General features: G+C 39.5%; 1 protein-coding gene across 2 annotated transcripts; it reads right to left on the bottom strand.

Moving 5' to 3' along the window:
- Positions 1–1,173: 1,173 nt before the first annotated feature.
- On the bottom strand, positions 1,174–19,191 carry glyr1 (glyoxylate reductase 1 homolog (Arabidopsis)). Of its 2 annotated transcripts, XM_022212102.2 has the most exons (16): positions 19,085–19,191; positions 17,478–17,514; positions 17,302–17,381; positions 17,072–17,210; positions 14,890–15,000; positions 13,352–13,435; positions 12,178–12,231; positions 10,734–10,784; positions 10,452–10,525; positions 9,025–9,124; positions 8,466–8,576; positions 7,616–7,717; positions 7,168–7,330; positions 6,385–6,564; positions 5,048–5,172; positions 1,174–3,966 (listed from the first exon to the last, which is right to left on the bottom strand). In XM_022212102.2, the coding sequence occupies exons 1-16, from the start codon at positions 19,120–19,122 to the stop codon at positions 3,892–3,894; spliced, it is 1,524 nt and encodes a 507-aa protein (XP_022067794.1). In that variant the 5' UTR covers positions 19,123–19,191; the 3' UTR covers positions 1,174–3,891. The 2 variants fall into 2 exon arrangements, with proteins under 2 accessions (XP_022067794.1, XP_022067795.1); XM_022212103.2 differs by lacking the exon at positions 13,352–13,435.
- Between the last annotated feature and the right edge of the window lie 4,805 nt (positions 19,192–23,996).

The raw sequence follows: 23,996 nt of genomic DNA, 5'->3' as shown, positions 1-23,996 counted from the left end.
GCACCTTTTCTATTTGCAGAACCTACCCAGACCCCTTGATTCAATTATCTTTTGTTCTTTGTTGTATTACCCGTTACCAATTAGCAACCATCCACAAATTAATGACTATTCACCCTTATATTTACATATGGCCCCTCCCTAACTCTCCAAATGTCCTTGGTCGGATTACCTTCACAGGCTCATGCTCTGTTGGTAAGCCCACTGTACGCCAGAATACCAATAAACAGTCCAACAGAGCAAACTTCAAAGGACTAAGAGTGAAATATCTTCAACATCATTCACTACACTTAACCAACACCTCTGCAGCAGGTTGGAGGTGTTGGTAGAGTGTAGCCACTGACAAGTTTACATTCAAACACACACTGATAATCACTGCTTTAGAGCTTTAAATGCTGACAGTAGTCGAACAAATGCACTATAACCTATTGACTAATGCTTGCAAAAAAAATAAGAAACACTAGAAAATTATCTTGAATTCAGCTAAAATAAAACTATATTTCTGAGTGGTGCATTTAAATTGTATTATCTTTTCAACAGAACCTTTTCGGTCACCATAGGTACTCCTCTTACTTGTGGTGTACCGCAAGGTTCAGTTTCTGGCCCAATTTTATTCTCTATTTATATGCTCCTACTCGGTCAAATTATCATGCGTCACAATGCTTCTTTTCATTTCTACGCAGATGACACACAGATGTACCTCCTGCTGAGACCTGCTGAAAGCCTAGCAACTGTTATAACAATATAAACTGTTGGATGGCACTTTTTTATTTTTATTTTTTTACAATTAAACAACTCCAAATCTGAAATCATACTGTTCAACCCTCCAAATCCCCACAACAGCCTCACCGGGAAACATCCTCAATCCACTATCCACAAAAGTAAAGACCGTTGCCAGAAATCTAGACATCCTATTTGATCCCTATTTGTTCTTCTGAAAGGTGCTATCCAAATAAAATTATATAATTAAATAACTGTAGATTTGATGCTGAGAGGCTGAAGTTAAAATCAACCGAAACTCACTAATACAGTTGGTCTTGAGTGACACTGAGGAGTAAATATCGGATCTAAATGAGCTCATTTACTTCACAGAACTCATTAACAGTAAAAAAAAAAAAAAAAAAAGCAACATCAGAACAAGCTACAACTGGACAAGTCATCCAAAATGCAGTAAAGTCAGTGATCAGGAGAGGATTTATTAAACAGCACAAAAGTCTTGGTATTTTCACATGTACACAAAATCATAAATATCCCCCAAACCAAAGTTCCACCCTCCTTCAAAGAATGGGTTCTGAGTCATTGTCCTTTCAATGCAGTAATAAGCCAGATTATATAAGCCACATATTTACACCTGAACTGAAGAATCTACAGCAATAAGACACAGATGTTAGACAGCCACTCTGTAGAATCAAAACCAAACCTATTTTTGTTTTCATTAATCCTGGTTATTGTAGATACAAAAGAAACCCTACTCAGCCTAATGTGCTATTTACACATCTTCTAAAAACAGGTCTTTACACTTGAGCATTTGGGAAACCTAAATAAAAATTCTTCACCGTGGATTCCGTTCTGTGAGAAACCTATTTATTTATGGTTTAAACTGCAAAAGAACAAATCACTGTGGGGTTTATTTTTCCTGCGGGGAAGCAATTGCAATTTGGCATTTTCTGATTGTTACCCTCTCTGTTGGACTTCCATGCTAGATGAGTTCCAGTGGAAGAATAGCAGGGCTTGTTGCTACAATGTATTTGTGTTTCAATAGTGAGCAGGCCCATTTCTGCACTTACTTCCTGATACTACATGGTACAGATTAGAGCCAAAACAAGAGCAACACCCTTTTTACAATCCACAAACACCTTAAAGGATAGTTAAGGCATCGTTTTATGGGTGCTTCTGTCTGGTGTTCGAGAAGCGATACCAGAACTTAGTTTCACTTTCAAGGACATGACTCCTGTGGTTTGCTGGACATTGCCATGTTTATCTGGACACACGTGTAGGGTATGTGTTGGACTACAAAGCTGATGTATTCAAGTGTCCAAAAATTATGAACTCAATCCAAATAAATGGAAAAACTTTTAAAGAATAATGATAGCCAACTACTACAAATTCTTGGGGAAATTAGACATGATTTTCCAAAATGTGTTTTTTTTCCCCCCAGAAATAATGGGCATCAGCAAACTATGTGCCACTTTACCTGAGCTTTACATCTGTGTTTAAGAAAAAAAAACACTTTTATATCAGTCTTATATCAGTCTGCCTATCAGACATTTTGACACACAGACCTGGGACCTGCGGTAACAGAACACAACCCTACCTGCCCAGATGAGGCTGAAAATAATTGATGGTATCAGCCTCAGAAATTTAGTAGCCTAAGTTAAAAACTGTAATAAAAATATCTGCTTTTTTTTTTTTTAGCAACATGCATATTTTGAAAAAAAAAGGCCAGAATAATGTAGTAATTAAATAATGAAGACAGTTTCCAAAGGACCTCTGACATATTTTGGGTATTTATCTGACATTTCTTCCTAATCATCAGCCAATATATATGAATTAATCTGTTGTCAGCCAAACATACTGACTGGTTAATCAAGTTTTGTAGACCAAAAACTGGGCTGACTTGTGAGGACCTTTACTCTATAGTCCAGACAGCTCTTCCTCTATTTATTTTTGCCTGAAAATTGAAACACAAACAAAATATATAAACTTTTGGACCCAGAGTGGGTGAATATGGAAATGTAACAAATAGCTTAGCTAAGGTGAGCTGTGTGTGTATTCGATCGATGTAACAGTTTCTCAGTGATGTTTCTGACGGGGGAGATGTTGGATTCATTTCTACAGCTTCAAGTGTCAGTCTTTAAACTCCATATGAAACTTCCATTGGTTTGGTTTTTAATACTTGGGTCCCAAGAGTCTAAAATTGACCTTCAAAACCCAGCCATGATTGTGTTATAACTTCCATAATATAAAATAAAATAAAATAAAAACATGATCGACCTCGGGGCTGAATTATTAACTTTAGTTAAAATACAACTAAAAAGGTGGATTCATGTCGTTTCAGAATTAATATATTAAAAAAAAAGGAAAATGCAGAAGAAATGAGAACTCTTCCAAATAAATGAACGAAGGGTTTCAAACGTGGAAATCTCAAGTCTTGATGAAAGACATCAACTGTTATGGCATTTTAAGGGCTTAACACATCTGTTGTCGTTAACACCAATGTTAAAGCATAAATCATCTCATCAAACACAGAGAGAAGCCATGACCAGACTGCACCGAGAAGACCTAGAAGGAAACATAAATAAATACATCTAGAATCGAAAGACTTGAGGGCTTACAATATTAAGGCAATGCAGTGGCATGTTCTTGGTGTTTCCTCCCGTGGATTTCTGGACAATAAAAGAAATTAATTAAAAGAAAAAGCAAAGATCACACTTAATTAAATAAACACATGAAGAAAAAAAAACTTCTTTACGGTTTCTGCATCCACAAAACCTGACAGCAAGTTCTCTGGCCTTACAGTGGCACCAGACCTCACATCCTCACCAGGAACCCTCCATTACTTCTACTTGTTTTTTTTAAGTTGTCAGAAACCAAAAAAACTGCCCCCCACACATAGCAAACTGCAGCAGAACAACCTTGTTTTGAGCATTCTTACAGCGTACCCCCCCCCATACAGTCAGTGCAATGCTCAAGGTTGCCTCGAGAGAAGAAAAAAAAAAAAAAAGAGGAAAAATTTACTTGTGGGCAGGTAAAGTGTCTGGCACTAGGGCAAAATGAAACAGAAGAACTACACTTTAAAAAAAACAAAAACAAAGAAAAAACTCATTAGATGACGAGGGAGAAATAAGAAAGGATTAAAGACTGTCTGGTCCAGAGGGTAAGTCACACCTCGCTCTAGTGAATGTAGGCTCTGTAGACTGCAGAAATATCATTGTCTGACTGGTCCAGTGCCTTAGCCCTCTTGTAAACCTGCAAAAAAAACAACAACTATGTTTCAGCTGGACTGCACTTCATTCACCCCTATGCTTTACTCCTAATGATCCGGTACTGGTGCAGGTGTGGGAAGAAAGTTTCAGCTTGAATAAAAAGGCAGATTTTATACTCTTTCTAAATATATACTCTTTATAAATTTGACTTTTCACCTGATAAAATATATAAAATAACAATTTTATGCTGAAATGTCAAATATTGTACAGGGGGTCCTTGACTTATGTCGGAGTTTCGTTCCTACAGATTGATGCAAGTCAATTCTCGCCGTAAGTCGGAATTCCAGAGAAAATGTAAGCAAAGCCGTTACGTGCATCACAATGTTGATCAATTCTTCATAAAAGTCATGAATACCGACTTTCATGCATGTATGACTCATTTTACAAGAAAGTAACAGAATATATTGCACTGTTTTTATAACTTGATCTGATAATGCCGATGTTCGTCGGTGTTTCGCCCTGTTCTGAGCGTTTTATTAAATCTAATTTCACTTCCATGGTGTGTTGCCCTGAAGGCAGAATTATCAATACACTTTTATTTTGAAAAGGCCTTTATTTTGAAGTTGACAGTTGTCACTTCCTGTATGCTATTTCAATGTTTAGCTTTACACACGTACGTGCTTTTCTGGATGCACGGCTCCACTTTGTAAACGCCACAGAGGCAATGTCATAAGAAATTAATTTCATTTTTGGACTTACTGGATCAGTTAAAAGGATTTATAAATTCTGTTTTGTTGCAGTTTTCACTGTGTTTGTAATGTGTATCAAGAGCCTCAGTAAAGCCAGGTTTGCTACGACTACGTACAACCGGCGAATGTAAACAAAGCCGCATGATGACGTATTCGTCCGCTCCGCTCGCCAACTAGTTCCACATAAGTTCTGACTTGACTTGATGAAACGCTGTAGGTCGAAAACGTCGTAAACCGAGGACCCCCTGTATTCATTTTTGAGGTATGGTCAAATATTTGTTTTCTGATGTCAGATTGACACCAAATTCTACTCATTTCATCCTTGACTCAGCAATACTAACAAAAACGGCACACAATAGGAGCGTAGAGTCGTACCTCATTGGCAGCTGCAGCCATTGGGGTTGGATGGTTAGCCATGTCGCCCATAGAGATGGCTAGCCTCAGATCCTTCTGAATATGTTTCAAATAGTAGTCTGGTTTAAAGTTGCCCTGTAAAATATCTAGGAGAGACAAGAAGAAGGGTTATTATAAGTCAGAAATGTTCCCGTAGGCTTTTATTAATCTGTCTGACAACGTTCACATAATTAGTTTTTATTGCTACAAATCAAAAGAAAAAATAAAAGTCGTAGTCATAGTACATAAAAAAGAAGAAAATGACTATAGAAACTAAGCATCCCAATGCAGCCTCTGTTAGTTATGTCCTGCTATAATTAAAAGATAAAGTATAATTTACACGAGTACAATTATTTTGAAAAGCCAGCATATTTCAAGAGCATCCGATAAAACTTCTGGATTATTTCAGAACTTTTATTTTGATAGTGTAGAGTATCTCAATACATCCTTGACTCAGCAACATTTTTAGCTGACTCTTGGGGCTTTTGTTTTGTAAAGCCTACAGATGTGGATTATCTTCCCTTAGCGTTGTAAGAGTCTTCATGCAGTCCACATGCAGCTGCTATTGATACCTGGAAGAGACTCTTATTTTGAAGTTTAACCCAACAGATATGGATGGCCACTAGACACTGGTTTACAGATACTAGCCCGGGACATGCTAGAATATGTATCAAGGCTTTGTTATTATCATTAGTAACAGCTGAGCTGATTTGACTTGAAGCTGCTGTCAGATACATCCTGTGATAGAGCACACAATAACATCATACATAATCCAAGGAGGCAGCCTGAAGAACAGAAGGATTTAACCTCTTGGACAAAGAGTCACAGCTCAAAGCTATAAATCATAATAAAAAAAACTTCTTGTTCTGAACACACATTTACTTTCATGAACCCACTGTGTAATGCATAGATTTGGTAGCAGGTCAGACAGACTCTGTTTCTGATTTCCACTTGAAATTCTGCAGCTCCGATATAATGAGAGCGAATTAGAGTTTTTGTTGGCGCACTCTTTGCTCTGAGGCGATTTATGAAAGAAAACCCCAAGTCCTCTGGTAATGAGACTCACACTGGGTTAAAGACAAAAACGCCTACATTTTTTATTATATACATTTTTCATGTAGAGCAGAAAAGAGTGTACACCAACCCCATACATTTTGATTTGTACGGGTTTTCTCAAAGCTGCAGGTTGAGTTAGGTGCTGAAAATTGTTTCGAAAGAAGCGCAAGGAATAGGAATACGTATGCCATAAGACACCCAGTAAGCTAGGAAGATGAAGGTCTGTAAACTCGCGCCTTTAAACATCCTTTTTGTTGACTTACTTTGGCATTTCTGGTCCACAAAGGTACTCGCCATCTGGCCCTGGCACAGGATGTCCAGGAATGTCTGCTGTGATTGGCCCGTGGCCTGTGCCAAAGTTAGTCCCTCTGCAACGGTGGCCATGAAGCTGCCCTGGACCATGTTGAGGATCAGCATCATCCTTGCTGCATTCCCTGCTTCGCCTAATAAATACAGACACACAATTTTTGCACACATTAAAACAGAAATGCTTCATAGTGTCGACACTGAAATAACTGTTAGTCTACCCATGTCCACATTTCTGCTTGACACAGAAACTAAAGGTTAGACTTGGATGGTAAATGTTGCAGATATATTTGCATCATGCTGACAAAAAACACTACAACGTTTACAGGTTTTTTATCTCTCTGGTGTGTGTGTGAATGAGAAATAAATCATAAAAAGGGCTTTACAGAACCGAGCTTAGTGAAAAAAAAAAAAAAAACAAGTGCTGATCATTTTCCATTTTAATGCCAGAGTAAACAATTCTTAACATATGTTTAACATTGCCAAAGGTGACTGATGGGCAAAACAGACTAAATAACTGCAATATTAAACTCTTTTGTTGCATGTTTTCTGTCCTCTGTGTTTCTCTTCTGCTTCTTAACTCTCATCATTTAATAGCAAACTGCCAAAGACTGTTCTTCATTCCTCTGCAGTATTCTAATAAGAAGATTGTGTCTGTTTAACTTGTTTGTTCTTGCTCATTTCAACTTTGCCACAACTATTGCAAAATATATTGTTTCCTGAGGTGACTGCACACCTACCCAGGAAAAAGGAGGTCTTGCCCATGGCCTGGAAGCAGCTGCTGCAGTCCTCGTAGACCGTTCTGTCACCAGCCGCCAGGATGACGAGCATCCCGTCGTTGGAGAGCTGTTGGCTTCCTGCCACCGGAGCCTCCAGGAAACGTCCACCCCGTGACGTGATCACCTGACATTCAAACAATAAATAATAATGGACTTATGCTACAACAGTTGCTGCCACTGTAAATACTTTAGATGAAAAAGAAAACCACAAAAATGTCGACGCTGTAATGTACATGTCAAGTACGGAATCCAATTACTCTATTAATTGCCAGAATAACTGATGGAAAACTCAAAATTATCTACAGCTGCAGCCCTACATTAAACAGACTTTTCAAAAAAAGGGCTCCGCTGGTGTGTGTGTGTGTGTGTGTGTGTGTGTGTGTGTGTGTGTGTGTGTGTGTGTGTATACCTGTGAGAGTTCTGTGATGGTTTCTGGATCTACAGTGGACATCTCGATGTAGCATTTGCCTGGCCTGATTCCCTGCAGCACTCCACTGGGTCCTAACACCAGCTGCAGACCGACAAAGACACGATCCTCTGTCAGACAGACAACTTTGTGGCATTCACACATACGCTGACTTTCACGTCCATGCTCCTTACAGCTTTTTTCAGACAGAAACAGACACAGCTAAAGGTACAAACACAACACTTGGCATCTAAAAGTTAATGAACACATGACAACTAATGGCAGACATGACTGAGGTGTGCTACTGACTGCAGCAAGCTAGACTGAACCTGTTCCATTCTGGGTCAGTTGGTGTTGAAATTCAGCAGATAAAATCATACAGTGTGACTAAACAATTAGTCAATTTCTAAATGAAATTGCAATTTGAAGCAATGCAAATTGCAATGGCTGGTTACTAGACGCTGCAATAAGCTGGCAGTAAAGCATCAAGAGATTTTTGGTCCTACTAAGATGCCTACTTATATACTCTGTGACTTTAAGGGAGAGCAGATCTTGACATCTGACCAACTGTCAGCCAGTTTTGCAAAATATATTTGCATGTTATTCAAAAACGCTGAAAGCAGTTCTCCCTAGCTTCTTGAAAGTTGCTGTCGTAATCAGCAGGCACATAATGCTGTAGATAAAATTGGTCTAACTTGACTGACTATTCAGAGGCCTCTTTTGCAAAAAAAAACAAAACAAAAAAAACAGGATGTTAATACAGACATAAGACAGCAGGTGTCTGACTACCTACTTATTAGCCAGTGGCACAGTTCAACAGCATGACTTTTACTTTTGGTGAAACCATACTCACATCTCTGGCAGCCTTTGGATCAGAGACACACGAGAAAGTAATGTCACACATGGAAGCCACCTCTGCAGGAGTCCGGCCTAACCTGGCACCCTCCTGGATGAACAGGTCACACTGAAACAAGCAGGCAGGCATCATTAGCACCAAGCTAATGACTAGCTAATGAATTGAGCACGCTGTGTTTTTGCCAACATGCGTGGCCTTTTATTAAAAGAATCTTTGCGGAGTTATGAAAACAGAAGTTGTATTTCTGTTGCTCAACAAAAAATACTGAGTGGAGAGTATGACTAAGGTCTAGCACGCTTGTCAAGTATATTTCCTTCCTTAAACATTTAAGAATTCTTTATCTGAGTATTATCAAATTGATATTGTTTACATGTAGCTTTACTGACAATAAAAACAAGTCTATAATTATTATAAACTGAAGTAACTGAACAAGAGCTGAAACACTTTCAGAAGTACTAATGGAACCCTGTAGCATGTCATGTTACTAGACGCTGTAATCATTTCAGTCTGTATGATGCAACCACTGTCTGACAGTGACTGTGCTGTAATAATTTACCTTTTCTGCTGTGCGATTCCACACTGTGACAACATGACCCATTTTCAACAAGTTGGAAACTATGCCGCTACCCATCAGCCCCAGGCCCAGGAAACCTATCCTGGAGGGTAAAAATCAAACATTGAACAAATCAAAACACAAACAAACAAGTGACAAAAGGGGTCCTAAACAACTACAACATCACCAGCCACTTTAGTAGGTACACCTGTTCAATTGCCTGTTAACACAAATATGTAATCAGCCAATCACGTGGCTGCAACTCAGGGCATTTAAGCATGTAGATGTGGTCAAGATAAGTTGCTGAAGTGCAAACTGAGTATCAGAATGGGCAAGAAAGTGGATTTAAGTGACTCTGAATGGGATTGCCAAGTTCCTTTTTGCACAACAATTGTACCATTTAGCACAATAAAGAAACCTTGAACCTGAATGTGACATGGTTGTTGGTGGCAGATGGGCCTGGAAATATTCAGTGAGTTGCAGTTGTATGGATGAAAAAGCCTGGTTGATGTGAGAGGTCAGACTGGTTGGAGAGGATAGAAAGGCAACAGTAACTCGACCACTCATTACAACCAAGGAATGCAGAATACCATCTCTGAGTGCACAACACGTCCAACCTTGAAGGAGATGAACTACAGCAGCAGAAGACCACACCAGGTGCAACTCCCGTCAGCTAAGAACAGGAAACTGAGGCTACAATTCACACAGTCTCCCCAAAATTGAACAACAGAAGACTGGAAAAACGTTGCCTGGTCTGATGAGCCTCGATTTCAGCTGCAACATTCAGATGGTCAGAATTTGGCATAAACAGCATGAAAGCATGGATCCATCCCGTCTTGCATCAATGGTTCAGGCTCATGGTGGTGTAAAGGTGTGGGGGATGTTTGGGCCCCTTAGTACCACCTGAGCACCGTTCCTGAGGATCGTTGCTAACCATGCCCTTTATGACCGCAGTGTACCATCTTCTGATGCTACTTCCAGCAGGATAATGCACCATGTCACAAAGCTCAGATCATCTCAAACTGGTTTCTTGGACATGACAATGAGTTCACTGTACTCCAACGGCCTCCACAGTCACCAAATCTCAATCTAATAGAACCTTTGTGATGTGGTGGAGCAGGAGATTGGCATCATGGATGTGTAGCCAACAAATCTGCAGCAACTTTGTGATGCTAAAATGGACCAAAATCTCTGAGGAATGTTTCCAACACCTTGTTGAAAGTATGCCACAAAGAATTAAGGCACATCTGAAGGCAAAAGGGGTTTCAACCTTTAATAGCAAGATGCACTTAATAGAACAGTCAGTGAGTGTAAATTCTGTAATTGGAATCTTGGGTGATAATCCACTCATTAATTTTCAACTAAATTCAAGGAGTGAGTTATGTAGATGATGGCGTTTTAGTAACGCTGCAGTGAGGATGTATGAATACCTTTTGTCTGTGGGTGTGATGCTGCCATTGATGGCTGTGCTGTCTGCTGCTTGGATAGATGTTGACCCTGTGTCCTGCACAAAAAGCAACTCACTCAGTATCACACTCAACAAAATGAAGTCTTCTCTGCCTTTGCTAAGGTTTCTAGATGCAACATAACTTCTGCCATTTAACACACCAACATTTAAACGTAAGCAATTCATTTGTACAAGCAAAAAAGCCGCCGTTCTGAAATGAATGTTTTGATTGAGTACGTTCACTAAAATCCACTTGCTGTTTTACCTCTTCAATGATCTTTAGGCGCTTGCTGATGGGCTCCATTGAGGAGGCCGGCTGTGGGGAAAACAGGAGGCAGACAGAAGAGCTCCACATAAACAACACATTGGAATACAAAGTCCACATGATATTCACCGTGATTAAAGCAAAAGTATGTAATCACACAATTGTACAGTAACATTTTTTGAGCCTCTTGTAGATTTAATTTTGCTTCATATCCACAATGTGATAAACAATCAGTAGTGTGGATGTGTCTGTGCTCGGAAGGCATCAATTACGACAGAAGGACTTTTGTGTTTCAAACATACGAGCCAGTTCAGATACTAACCACTTAAATGCAAACTCTCAGAGCATACAGCCATGGCCATAAGTTTGGACACAAGTACCATGACGCTTGTGAATCTCAGAAAATACCCCAAAATTGTCACTTACAATACAGTACACAACTCCTGAGAACTATATTAAGTTTCATATTTTAAAAAAACATCAAAAGAGTTTGGTGTCATTTTGTTATTCTTACCAAATTCGGTTGTGAAAGTACTGCATTTTTTTGTTGTTTTCTTCTAATATGTCTTGGGAACAAAGTTGTTCCAATTGTTGGAATTTATTGATAATATTATATCCCTTGTTGATTTGTTGACTAGTTAAACTGGTGCTGTCAAAAAATATTAGTTATGTTCTGTAATAGACATCAAAACAGACATAAGTCATGCTGTGTCCAAACTTATGGCCATGGCTGTAGATGAGAGCTTCAGGCCATAAGACATTTGGTTGTAGTTCACAGCACGAAGGCTAAGAATAGCGCTAGTGGCAGATTGAGTAAAGCCTCGCTCTCCTTTTCTCACAGTTACCCTTAATATCGCAATGCCAATCACATTATCCGATTAAGCAATCATTAAACTGCATTAAATTTCCTTTTTGAGCATCATATTGGATTATCATCAATTGTTAGATCATATTATATATTCCTTATCAGCCCATTTGATCCTATTGCAATAAACAGCCCAGTACTGACAGACATTTAGTTCCTAATCTAAGTGTTACTCAGCCATTCACCAGCAGCCTGACAAAGAAAGAGGCTGTATGAGCTAAGCCATAGGATGATTCAGCTTAAGTGCTACAGGCTCCCATCAGTGCGTAGGTTTAGGGTGGGAGGTGGTTGGTGCACTGAGAGACGCTACAGCCTCCGAGTAGCTCAGCTTGAATTCGTCAAGAGAAAAGCAACGAAGACGACACAAGGTTCCTATAAAGCGTTGATCAAATCAGTGCCAAGCCAACAGGTTTGAGTGCAACACAAGATTGAGTCCCAGACTTAATGACAGAGGAGATCATATGTGAAGCGCTTCAACTCAACTTAAAACCCAATCCTCTACAAATGAGCATCAACAGAGAAGAAAAATAAATCGTAGGTGAAAGCAGAAATGATGTTGAGCAGCATGCTTCCTCTTACCTTCTCAGACTGGCTGAGTAGGAAGTGATGAAAATGTGGGTCGTCCTTTACGGGCTGAAAAGAAAATAGAAAATAAAACACAGGAAAAGTTCAACAAGTGACCGTCCACATGTACTGACTTGACAGTGAATACTGTCGGGGCTCCCACAGTAGTTCTTTTGGAAACTTGTACAATTTTTTGGATCTGTAACAAATGTAGGATTAGCTCCAAACATGCTCTAAGAATTTGATTCTGCTCTGAAGCCTTAATGATGAAAATATTCCAGAGAATATGTACAATTCTCTCTCCAAGCTCCACAGTAACCACCCACACTGCTGGAGAGCACAGCGGTATGCATGCAATATTTGTTATTTATGTGAGACTAGTCAATACACCACGAGATTTACGGTACTCAATAACACAAGACCAAACCAAAGCTAAACTGGCCTGGGATCTTTCTGCACGGAGTTTGCATGTTCTCTCTGTGCATGTGTGGGTTTTCTCCAGGTTCTCCGGCTTCCTCCCACAGTCCAAAAACATGCTGAGGTTAACTGGTGATTCTAAATTGTCCGTGGGAGTGTCTGTGATCGTTTGTCTCTCTGTGTAGCCCTGTGATAGACTGGTGGCCTGTCCAGGGTTGGTTAGGTCGTCGTCACAGCAGCAGTCACATTGTGAGATCATCACCCCAAATTTCTGACACTGTCAGAATTTTATCGCAGCTTATCTTTGGTTGCAAGACCACAACAGCCGTGCTTGATCCTGTCTCACAGTTCGACGCAGGACCACCGATTTAGAGTTAAAACCAAAGATATCGCCACGATTCTTATCTTTCGTCTAGGATGGCCGAAAATCACAGTGTCTAGTGGCCTTAAGAGCATTCATTCAGAGTGGTTATCACCCCTGTTTCTGGGGAACAAGCTGGCTCTCAGTTCACAGAAAGCAGAACGTTGATCAGTAAATTGCATTTTTGGGTTAAGCAAACCACAGCCTTTTTTTAAGCCACTGCATACAAACTTGCTGGTCATGTCAAGAGCACACACCCATCAAACAGCCTCAGCAGTCAAGAGGAGCAGCACACAGGTCAGAAGGAAAAGGTCTGCAGTTGTTTGTAAATTGAAGCCAAAGGTTAAGGGTCAGGTAGAAGAACAACAAGGCAAGGCAAGGCAGGCCTGGTGGGAAGAGGGGTTCACCTACACTGCTTTCCCATTTGAATCCTGAGCCAGGTCCAGCCCCCAGCCTCTCAAGAGTGGACGGCTCGGGGTCAGAGTCAGTTAAGTCCTTAAGGATGAGAAAGACACATGTTCACCTTTAGATCAAACGGTGAATTTGTAGAAGTCCACGGCTGTTACAGCAGGGAGGATTTCTCCATCACATATAGAGAAGACAGTGTTGAGCACCAAATACAGAATTATATCATCCTGTACTAAGATAAAGGCTGAAATCCCCAAAACCTTCCACAAAATAATACCCACCTGAGCTGCATGGACAGATAACACTTGAGGTTAAAGCTGCAGTCAATTCCAGCCATTTTCAGTAAAAAAAAACAAACAAAAAAAAAAAACGCTAATATTCTATTTGTAAATAAAAATATGACAAGAAATACAGGGAATATTGGACGCGCATTGCAAGGTGCATTTCCTTGAAAACCTATTTGTGGATCATATACCGACTTCAAGACATGTTTTGGACAAAATAGTTTACTGGCTTGTTTCGTCTGGATGTCCACGGTTGGATTATGGCCGTTTTTTGTGGAATATTTTCATCTGTGTGTAATAATGAACCCGGAAATGTGAGTCGCGCTGTGTGCGTTGAAGCCGTGTATAGAGAACGGATGGATGAATATTCGTTGTTTGTCGGACAAATGTGGTTATATTACCCGCTGTGGTAATCACATCTGAAAGTGGTTTATACCGGCGGATTCATGAGAATCTAAGCTTTCCATCGGCGTATAGTGTTTGTATAATCGCGTTTGCAGTTTCAGACTTTAGCAAATGCTTATGCAGATCTCAAAGTGTACCGTGGGCGGGACACTGAAGCGCAACGGGTTAAGTACAAAGCTATGATTTTGATGTTATATAGATGAAAGAGTGGCACCATGACCTCCACAGCTGCTCTGTAGTTCAACCTGTTACACTTCAGGTATTACCCAGGCTGGCAAGGAAAAACCTCTTCCAATAAAGAACTAAATGATCACAGAGTTACAGACACAAAACCTGGAAGATGCATGGTTTTGATGGCAATTAAATAATGCAACAGAAACTGAAAAATAGAAAAAGGCAATTATGAAGCTCAACCAAATGTTTTTTTCTTGTTTATAATGCAGGAACTTTACATCTTCTGAACGTCTGAAGAACTGGGTCAACTCTTGATACAAGGATCTTTTGTAAACCGGCTCTCTTTTAACTGGGTTTCTGTAGGTCTCACTCTGTAAACTTTGAGACATTTTAATACCATATAGAATGCTGTTTTACAGGTATTTACCGACAATATGATCTACCATTATTTAATAGAGTGACAACTTTAGCACATTTTAGCGGTATAGAACAATTACCCCTAACGAGATTAGCAGAAAGTGGCTGCGTAGACAAACCAGCGACAATTAATTAGTTTAAGTGGATCTTAAAGGCTGCTTTCCGAGCTACACAGTGGTGGGCTAGGATAGTGTAGGTTTCCAGTGAACCTTTTTCTGGACAGGACAATGTTTTCAACTTTCCAGTGTCCGTCCTACTGACCTTCTCAGAGGGGTCCTTCAGGGCACTGAGATCCTCATCGTCCTCCTCCAGTATTTTCAGTGGCTTGCTGGGTGTCTTCTTTCCTTTCAAATCACTTTTGCCATCCGAGTTCTGTCAAAAGCAGAAATTGTCATTTGTCATTTCGTGCCGCCATTCTGACACGTCAAAGAGTTCTCAGCGGTCTGACAACTTTTTGAAATCTAGCATAGCATTAAAAAACCCTCTCTGATCAGGTTGCATTCAGGCTCAGCAAATGTTTACCGAGACTGAATTTCACACCTACCAGCAGGTCATGAAGTCAGCATGGATGAACAGGACTCATTGAAAGAAATCACACTTCTGTAATTGCTAGTTTACTTCAATCAATTTCAGTGTTTGAAACAAATATATTCCACATTCTGATTTGTTAAACAGAGCAACAAACATTAAAATTTAAACTATTCAGAGCAACATTTATACCTGAGGATTAGACTCTTATCCATTAACATTCCAACCTTCTACAATTTCATTCACTTAGCCAAATGTTTTTAGGCACAGATGTATTGTTTCAATTAATGAAACCAGAGCTTGTGGGAGATATGCTCCCTTACCTGCAGGTAGCCTATCATTCTCACCAATACATTTTACCTACAGGATATACAGACGCTGCCTAACTCTACTACTTAACATTGGGCGCCCCCCAGACATCACACTCATAAAAGTCAAGTATCATGTTATACTAGGATCCACCATTTTTATCTTTTGTAACAGACATCAGAATTCAAAAAGCCATACACCGAGCAGCAGGTGTACCGTCAGCTTGATGTCCACTGTTGTGTTGCGTTTGTGTCGCACAGAAATGACGGTAAGGGACTTCCAGGCCACCATGAGGGGGGACTCAATTGTAACGGAAAATGACCTAAACTGAGCTGAGCCGAGCAGGTGTTGGTGGAAAAGCGCCGTAACAGGGTTTGCAACACGCTTCTCTGCTTTCAGCTTCCATCACCCTTCTCCATTTACATTACACAAAGGTTTGCAGTTTGAAACAGGACAGTTTGCAAAACATTTTAGTCTGTCATGTCACTATCTCATGTTGCTTTGTGTAAAATGGGACAGATTAAAAAAAACAACAGTGATGCTTTGACTGATACAAGTTTGAGCCTCCAGTTCTTCAAGTTCTATTTCTAATCTTTAGAAATTAACTTGAGTGCTTCCAAATGGATTCATGAGATACACAAGAAATACACAGCCTCTCTCTCAGGAAAAACATTTACTAAAAAAGCGTTTCACTGTATACATTTTGATGAGGATTTTGACAAATATGTAAACTCCAAATCTTCATCAGCATTATCTGCTCTCAGGTTCTCTAAGAAAGTTGCAACTCATCAGATTTGAACATTCAGAGTCTTCAAGGAGTCATTTTTCTCCTTGTAACCAGTAACTTTCTGTGAGTTATGCCCTAGAAGTCAGTGTGCCTTTCAGCTAGCCTAGCCGCGCTAGACCCAGGTCTGAAGACGCAAGGGTCTAGGAACTCTTGACAGGGAGGGAGGCGGGCTAAAAGGTTGTCTTTCAAATCCCTCTGCAGCAATTGGGTAGGTATACAACCAATCAGCGCAACGAATAGGCTGACGTAGTTCCTAGAGCGCCGGAAATCAGAGGATGCGAGAGTTCGGTGAAGCCTTATTTATACAGTCAATTGGTGAAGCTCAAGTATATTACAGACATGTTAACAGAAAGATTATTCAGAGTCTAATGGAGCTCAACGACTGTTGTTGTTTTTGTTGTCGACCCTGGCAGAGAATTAAATTTGTTGCCGTGGGTTGTCTAGCGCGGCTAGGCTAGTTGTTTCCGGTTGTTTCTGTCAGAATCGTCGCGCCTCTGTCATCACTTAGTTACGCCCGCCTTCTGACTCTACACTTCATGGTGATTCGTCGGCCAGTTTTAGGAGCATCCAACCTCGAGGCTTACCGAGGGTAACTAGACTGACCCTGGCAGAGAATTAAATTCGTTGCCGTGGGTTGTCTAGCGCGGCTAGGCTACCTTTCAGCCTCTTCTCAGCCTGAAATCTGTACATTTGATTGTATGTGAATAAAAATCAACAAATTATAATAAAGGTAAGGTTTTTTTCTGGTTGAAAAGGAATAAATACAGTCTTTCAAGAAAACACACTGCTGGATTTAGTGTAAGAAGACAACCTCATCACCTGTTCTTTCCCCTTTGCTTTCTTTAGGAAGTCTTCCACCGCATCGACCGCCTGCTGGAAGCGCTTCCCTTTGTTTATCTTGATCATCTCTTCTTTGTGGGCATGGTAGGGCTTCAGCTGTTCTACTTTGATCCAGGCGCTGGACAGGCATGCAGAAACAACTCTTAAACATTTGGCAGAGAAGGAATTGCATGGTCAGCCAGAACAGGTCCCGCATGATCCATACTTACTGGTCTTCAGTTCCAAAGAACTTCACAAAGTGGCATTTTTTGCCCCTGGGCTTTTTCAGGTCCTTTGGAGGGCTTACTATCTGAAAAGTGTATTAACATTTTAGTGCTGTGTTCACATAATACTGCCATGCTAGAATTGATAGTAAATAGGTCACTAGCAAGCTGTCAGTCCTTACCTTTCCTGGCCATGGGGGGTAACGACCAAGCTTCCCCCTGAAATAAGTGACAGATTTAACCCGGGTGTTTGCTTTCTCTGCAGCACAGAAACACTTTAGAACACACTCTTGGTGATTTAACACAATGCATTGTATTGCATGTCACCTAATCTCCACAAACCAGTTACACGACTTTCTGGCGGGCCTCAGTATCCATTTTTGATAACAACTGACAAGTGTCTACAGCATTGTATATTAAAAATGACCCAGGACAGAAAACTGCGATCAAAAGTCATATTTAATAGGACTGCTAAAATGAATTAAATGAATTAAAATTCATTTGACACCCCAGATCTAATTTACAAGAGCTTTGACATCTTTTGTGAAATGAAAAACCTGTCTTAAGTACACATTGATCTGAAGCTTTTCTGAAGCACACTGTCGTAAGTACAAACATCGGATAACGCAATGACTGTCTGATGGGGTTTGTACACTCCAGGGTTGACTGAGCTGCAATTGTTCCATGAATATTTCCTATTATGATCTCAGAAGTTGCACAAACCTTTCCTCTTGACATATTGTGTGACTTTGTACAGATTGTGCATCAAACTCAAGAGTCACATTTTCACTTAGACACCATTTTGCAGAAGCACTATCTGCCACTGTATCAATTCTGCAATGCTCTGTTATTCTGCTATATGCTGCGCATTTTTTGCAAAGATCTCTATTTACTCCTCTATGTAGCTATTTTTTATTCCTGTCCTATTTATTACATTTATATTTAAAAGGGAGAAAGTCATCAGGGATTTCATTGCACACTCTGTATAATGACAATAAAGCTTTGTTATCTTTTGTCGACAACGAACAAGCAGCTTTACGCAAATGAGGAAAGAAATAAGGGACATCTACAAGTGTAACTTGAATTAAATCTGTCAAAAAAAATATATGTTTTAAGAAACAATTGTCCAGAAACTACCCCGACTGTCGCTCCTCTAAGTACCAGTTTGTGATGTTGCTGACAATAGCTTCGTGACAGATAGGAGCAACATGAGGCGACCAGTTTTACTATGCTGTCCACACAAGTAAGTCGACTTTCAGTTGATCTAAATTCAAGATTCACGACGAACTTCTATAATATTACAGATAAACGACAGTTAAAGACACGCTGCAAATAAAACGGAAGCAGAACCAAATGCCATCCACTGGAGTTAACACACTGGGTTACATATCCGCTTTAGCTAAGGTGCTAGTAAAGCTCGACACAGATCATAACATTTCTGCACCACGACTAGTTACATCAATCTGGCGAAACCCTACATATAAACACCTCAACGCATGAGTTTAATCAATAAAATACGAGTTTGCGTTTTATGAAAAAGCCATTTTTCCGTGAAAACCTAAACCTGTCCGATCGCTTGTCCGCTAGCTGGCAGCTAACGACGGCTGCTGGCTGAGTTAGCAATTTATTTAGGTTGACCACCAACTAACGTAGCACGTGAAAGCTAGCATGAATTATACATTGTTAACACCAACAGGAAAGCATTGCATTTAAACTAACTGCTACAACAGCACTTTGAGCGATACGAGCAGAAAAGGGGGGCGTTTAAAGTGTGTAAACGTTGCCTCACCATACTAGATCCCCGATTCTCAGATGCACCGTCGCCATCTTACAACTTTAATAAAACGTCGCACTGAGTGGAAAAGACAACACACACCCACAAATTACATGTGAGGACAGATCCTTCCTCCCTATGTAACATCCGCCACTCTGTTTATTAGTACTTTACAAAAACAATGAAAGCTCCTTTTAAGAGCCAACTTACATATATCGTGCATTAATTTCAATATATATAAACATAAACATATTTGAACATCTCGAAGAATATCAAATAAAAAGATATAAAAACTCCGTATGTGGTTTAGTCTGCAGGCCACAAACAAACAACTTTATACGTAATGACTTTTTGCATTGCTGGTACACATAAAATCAAATGATATTTAATACTAAATAACACAAATTTCTGTAAATCAATACACAGGCAAAGCGTAAGCGCTGCTGTTGTTTAATTCTTTCACAGGACTTACTGCCGCCTACTGGTGGGAAGCTGCAATGACAGCACATCCACACTGCGAAAAAGTGATGCTGTGGCAAAAGCTGGTGAACGTCTTCAGAAGCAGTGATCCTTAAAGTGTCTGCAAAATTACCCGGAGGTCACAATCTATCAGAGTGCTACTCATAGAGACAAACGATCACACTCACATTTACACCTATGGACAATTTAGAATCAGCAATTAACCTCGGCATGTTTTGGACTGTGGGAGGAAGCCGGTGAAAACTCATGCAGGCACAGTGTGAATATGCAACTCCGCACAGTCACACGCTGGCCACTTTATTAGGTACATCCAGCTGGTAAAAGGTTGGAACCTTTTACCTCAAGGACTGCCTTAATTCTTTATGGCATACTTTTACAATGTGTTGAAAACATTCCTCAGAGATTTTGGTTCATATTGACATGATAGCATAACACAGTTGCTTCATATTTGCTGGCTGCACATCCATGATGTTAATCTCCCATTCCACCACATCCTACTGCGGTCAAGCCAGCCGCCTCTCGTTTCTCCGTAGTCAAGCCAGCCGCTCCTACATTTTCAGTGCGCTCTTATCGTCAGCTTACGGTAAATGCACGACCGCGCATCAACTATTTCCGGTTTAAAAAATAAAGCGCTGCATTCGCAGATGTATTATACAGGGATGTTTTAAGTAACTGACTCAGCTTAACTGTTAACTATCGAATTGCACGGCTAATATTTACACTAAATAAATAGCTTGAAGTATAAGAAGCTGAAAACTTGTTTATCTATCTGTCTGTCTTAAAAATTGTGAATTCAAATAAAAAGTGATGTGTGTCATCCCAGTGATCTATTAGTGTGATAATAAAATAAACCTCAGTCGAAAAGTCACATGATCTGGACCGAAATGAGAAGACATGCTGATATTTACATTAAAAAATGTTTAATTTTTTGCTTTAAAATCTTTTAAGCCAAACTATTTCTTCTTCTTTGGCGTATGCTGACCAGGTAAGGTAGCATTGTGATTCTGCATTAGTTTGGGGTCAATACGTCACATGACCTGAGAGCTATTGAGCAAAAAGGCTAATATTTACTGTAAAAAACTGTTAAAAATCAATAAAGACCAGAAATCAAATATAAATTGGCGTATGTTTACCATCCTTAGTAACACTATCATTCTGCATTAGTTTGGGGTCAATAAGTCACATGACCTGAGAGCTATTGAGCAAAAAAGCTAATATTTACTGTCAAAAAACTGTTAAAAATCAATAAAGACCAGAAATCAAATATAAATTGGCGTATGTTGACCATACTTAGTAGCACTATCATTCTGCACTGGTTTGGGGTCAATAAGTCACATGACCTGAGAGCTATTGAGCAAAAAAGCTAATATTTACTGCAAAAAAAATTGTTAAAAATCAATAATGTCCGAAAATCAAATATAAATTGGCGTATGTTGACCATACTTAGTAGCACTATCATTCTGCACTGGTTTGGGGTTAATACGTCACATGACCTGAGAGCTATTGAGCTAAAATGCTAATATTTACTGTCCAAAAAAATGTTAAAAATCAATAAAGACCAGAAATCAAATATAATTTGGCGTATGTTGACCATCCTTAGTAGCACTATCATTCTGCACCGGTTTGGGGTCAATACGTCACATGACCTGCGAGCTATTGAGCTAAAATGCTAATATTTACTGTAAAAAATTAATAATAAATTCATTAAGTATCCAAATGGTATAAAAGTGCTGTGTCTTGATCAGTCTGTTTCATACTATAATCCCAAATAGATTTGGAGTCTTTGGGTCACATGACTTGGTAGCTATTGAGCTAAAATGCTAATACTTACTGTAAAAAATAATAATAAATTCATAAAGCATTCAAATGTAATAAAACCTGGTGTGTCTTGATCACCTTTTATAGTCCTGTCATTCCTTATTGATTTGGAGTCTCTAGGTCGCATGACCTGGGAGCTATTGAGCCAACATGCTAATATTTACAGCTAAATATCAATATAAAATATGCAAAGTATCCAGATGGAATAAAAAGTGCTGTGTCTTGATCACTCTATGAGATGCTCTAATCCTGCATAGATTTGGTGTCTGTAGGTCACATGACTTGGGAGCTATTGAGCTAAAATACTAATATTTACATATTGAAATTAATTAAAAACTCACTAAAAAAATATTAATAGTCTCCAAAAGCAATAATAAAGTCTGTGTAATAAACCAGGTCTAAATCTATTTAGCCAAAAGATCACATGACCTGGGACTTATAGAACTGTAATGCTCATAATTACAGTATAAAATACATGAAAAATTCACAAAACATATTAATTGTGTCCAAATGTTCATTTAATGTTTCTAAGTGTGACAAAGAATCTATGAACTACAAATCCCTATATTTGAATATATTAGCATTTTAGCTCAATAGCTCTCAGGTCATGTGACTTATTGACCCCAAACTAATGCAGAATGATAGTGCTACTAAAGATGGTCAACATACGGCAATTTATATTTGATTTTAGGACATTATTGATTTTTAACAGTTTTTTGACAGTAAATATTAGCTTTTTTGCTCAATAGCTCTCAGGTCATGTGACGTATTGACCCCAAACTAATGCAGAATCACAATGCTACCTTACCTGGTCAGCATACGCCAAGAAGAAGAAATAGTTTGGCTTAAAAGATTTTAAAGCAAAAAATTAAACATTTTTTAATGTAAATATCAGCATGTCTTCTCATTTCGGTCCAGATCATGTGACTTTTCGACTGAGGTTTATTTTATTATCACACTAATAGATCACTGGGATGACACACATCACTTTTTATTTGAATTCACAATTTTTAAGACAGACAGACAGACAGATAGATAAACAAGTTTTCAGCTTCTTATACTTCAAGCTATTTATTTAGTGTAAATATTAGCCGTACAATTCGATAGTTAACAGTTAAGCTGAGTCCATCCTCTATACACCGCTTTATCCTCATTAGGGTCGCGGGGGGTGCTGGAGCCTATCCCAGCTGACTCGGGCGAAGGCAGGGGACACCCAGGACAGGTCGCCAGTCTGTCACAGGGCTACATACACAGACGAACAATCACACTCGCATTCACACCTACGGACAATTTAGAGTACTCAATGAACCTCAGCATGTTTTTGGACTGTGGGAGGAAGCCGGAGTGCCCGGAGAAAACCCACGCATGCTCAGGGAGAACATGCAAACTCCATGCAGAAAGATCCCAGGCCCAGACCGGGATTCGAACCAGGGATCTTCTTGCTGCAAGGCGAAAGTGCTAATCACTACGCCACTGAGCAGCCCAGTTAAGCTGAGTCAGTTACTTAAAACATCCCTGTATAATACATCTGCGAATGCAGCGCTTTATTTTTAAACCGGAAATAGTTGATGCGCGGTCGTGCATTTACCGTAAGCTGACGATAAGAGCGCACTGAAAATGTAGGAGCGGCTGGCTTGACTACGGAGAAACGAGAGGCGGCTGGCTTGACCGCAGTCACATCCTGAAGGTTCTATTGGTTTGAGATCTGGTGACTGTGGAGGCCATTGGAGTGGTGAACTCACTGTCATGTTCAAGACAACAGTTTCAGATATCTGAGCTTTGTGGCATGGTGCATTATCCTGCTGGAAGTAGACATCAGAAGATGAGAACACTGTTGTCATAAAGGGATAGACATGGTTAACATCAATACTCAGGTAGGCTGTGGCATTTAAACAATGCTCATTTGGTACTAAGAGGCCCAAATTGTGCCAATAAGACACTGAACAGATTTTTTAAAATAAGCTACTGTTTCTTTTAAACATTTCTTTTAGACATCAATATGTTGTTAGCTTCTGTCTCAAGCATGTTTTGATGTGTTGAATTTTATTGTTGGAGCCTTAGCAAAGGAGAATTGTTGTCTCCAGCAGACAATAAAGTCTATCTATCTATCTATCTATCTATCCCCCACACCATGAACCGTTGATACAAGTCGGGATGGAGCCATGCTTTATATTGTTTATGACAAATTCTGACCATCTGAATGTCATTTAAATGCATTTAAATCTCCTTTCTTCCTCATTCTGATGCTTGGTTTGCACTTGTCTTGACCACTTCTGTATGCCTAAATGTATTGAGTTGCAGCCATGTGATTGGCTGATTAGCTACACACGTGGACAAAATTGTTGGTACCCCTCAGTTAAAGAAGGAAAAACCACAATTCTCACTGAAATTACTTGAAACTCACAAAAGTAACAATAAATAAAAATTTATTGAAATTAATAATCAAAAACAGCCATTACTTTTGAATTGTTGATTAACATAATTTAAAAAAAAAACAAACTAATGAAACAGGCCTGGACAAAAATGATGGTACCTCTATAAAGATTGAAAACTATTTGACCAGAGTGACATGATTAACTCAGGTGTGTCATTTAATTGACATCACAGGTGTTTCCAAATTCATAATCAG

The sequence above is a fragment of the Acanthochromis polyacanthus genome, chromosome 21 (genome assembly GCF_021347895.1).
Source record: "Acanthochromis polyacanthus isolate Apoly-LR-REF ecotype Palm Island chromosome 21, KAUST_Apoly_ChrSc, whole genome shotgun sequence".
In the NCBI taxonomy this organism is placed as follows: Eukaryota; Metazoa; Chordata; class Actinopteri; family Pomacentridae; genus Acanthochromis; species Acanthochromis polyacanthus.
The sequence above is the reverse complement of the archived record's forward strand: the minus strand, read 5'-3'. Positions and strand labels throughout refer to the sequence as shown.

What these genes read in the sequence shown, in the direction of transcription:
- glyr1 (XM_022212102.2), bottom strand. Translation starts at nt 19,122, where the DNA reads ATGGCGACGGTGCATCTGAGAATCGGGGATCTAGTATG. An exon ending in ATCCAAAGGCTGCCAGAGAT is followed by an intron (nt 7,718 to 8,465) that starts GTGAGTATGGTT and finishes GTCGGTCTGCAG; the next exon opens with CTGGTGTTAGGACCCAGTGG. An exon ending in CCATCACAGAACTCTCACAG is followed by an intron (nt 7,331 to 7,615) that starts GTATACACACAC and finishes TTTGAATGTCAG; the next exon opens with GTGATCACGTCACGGGGTGG.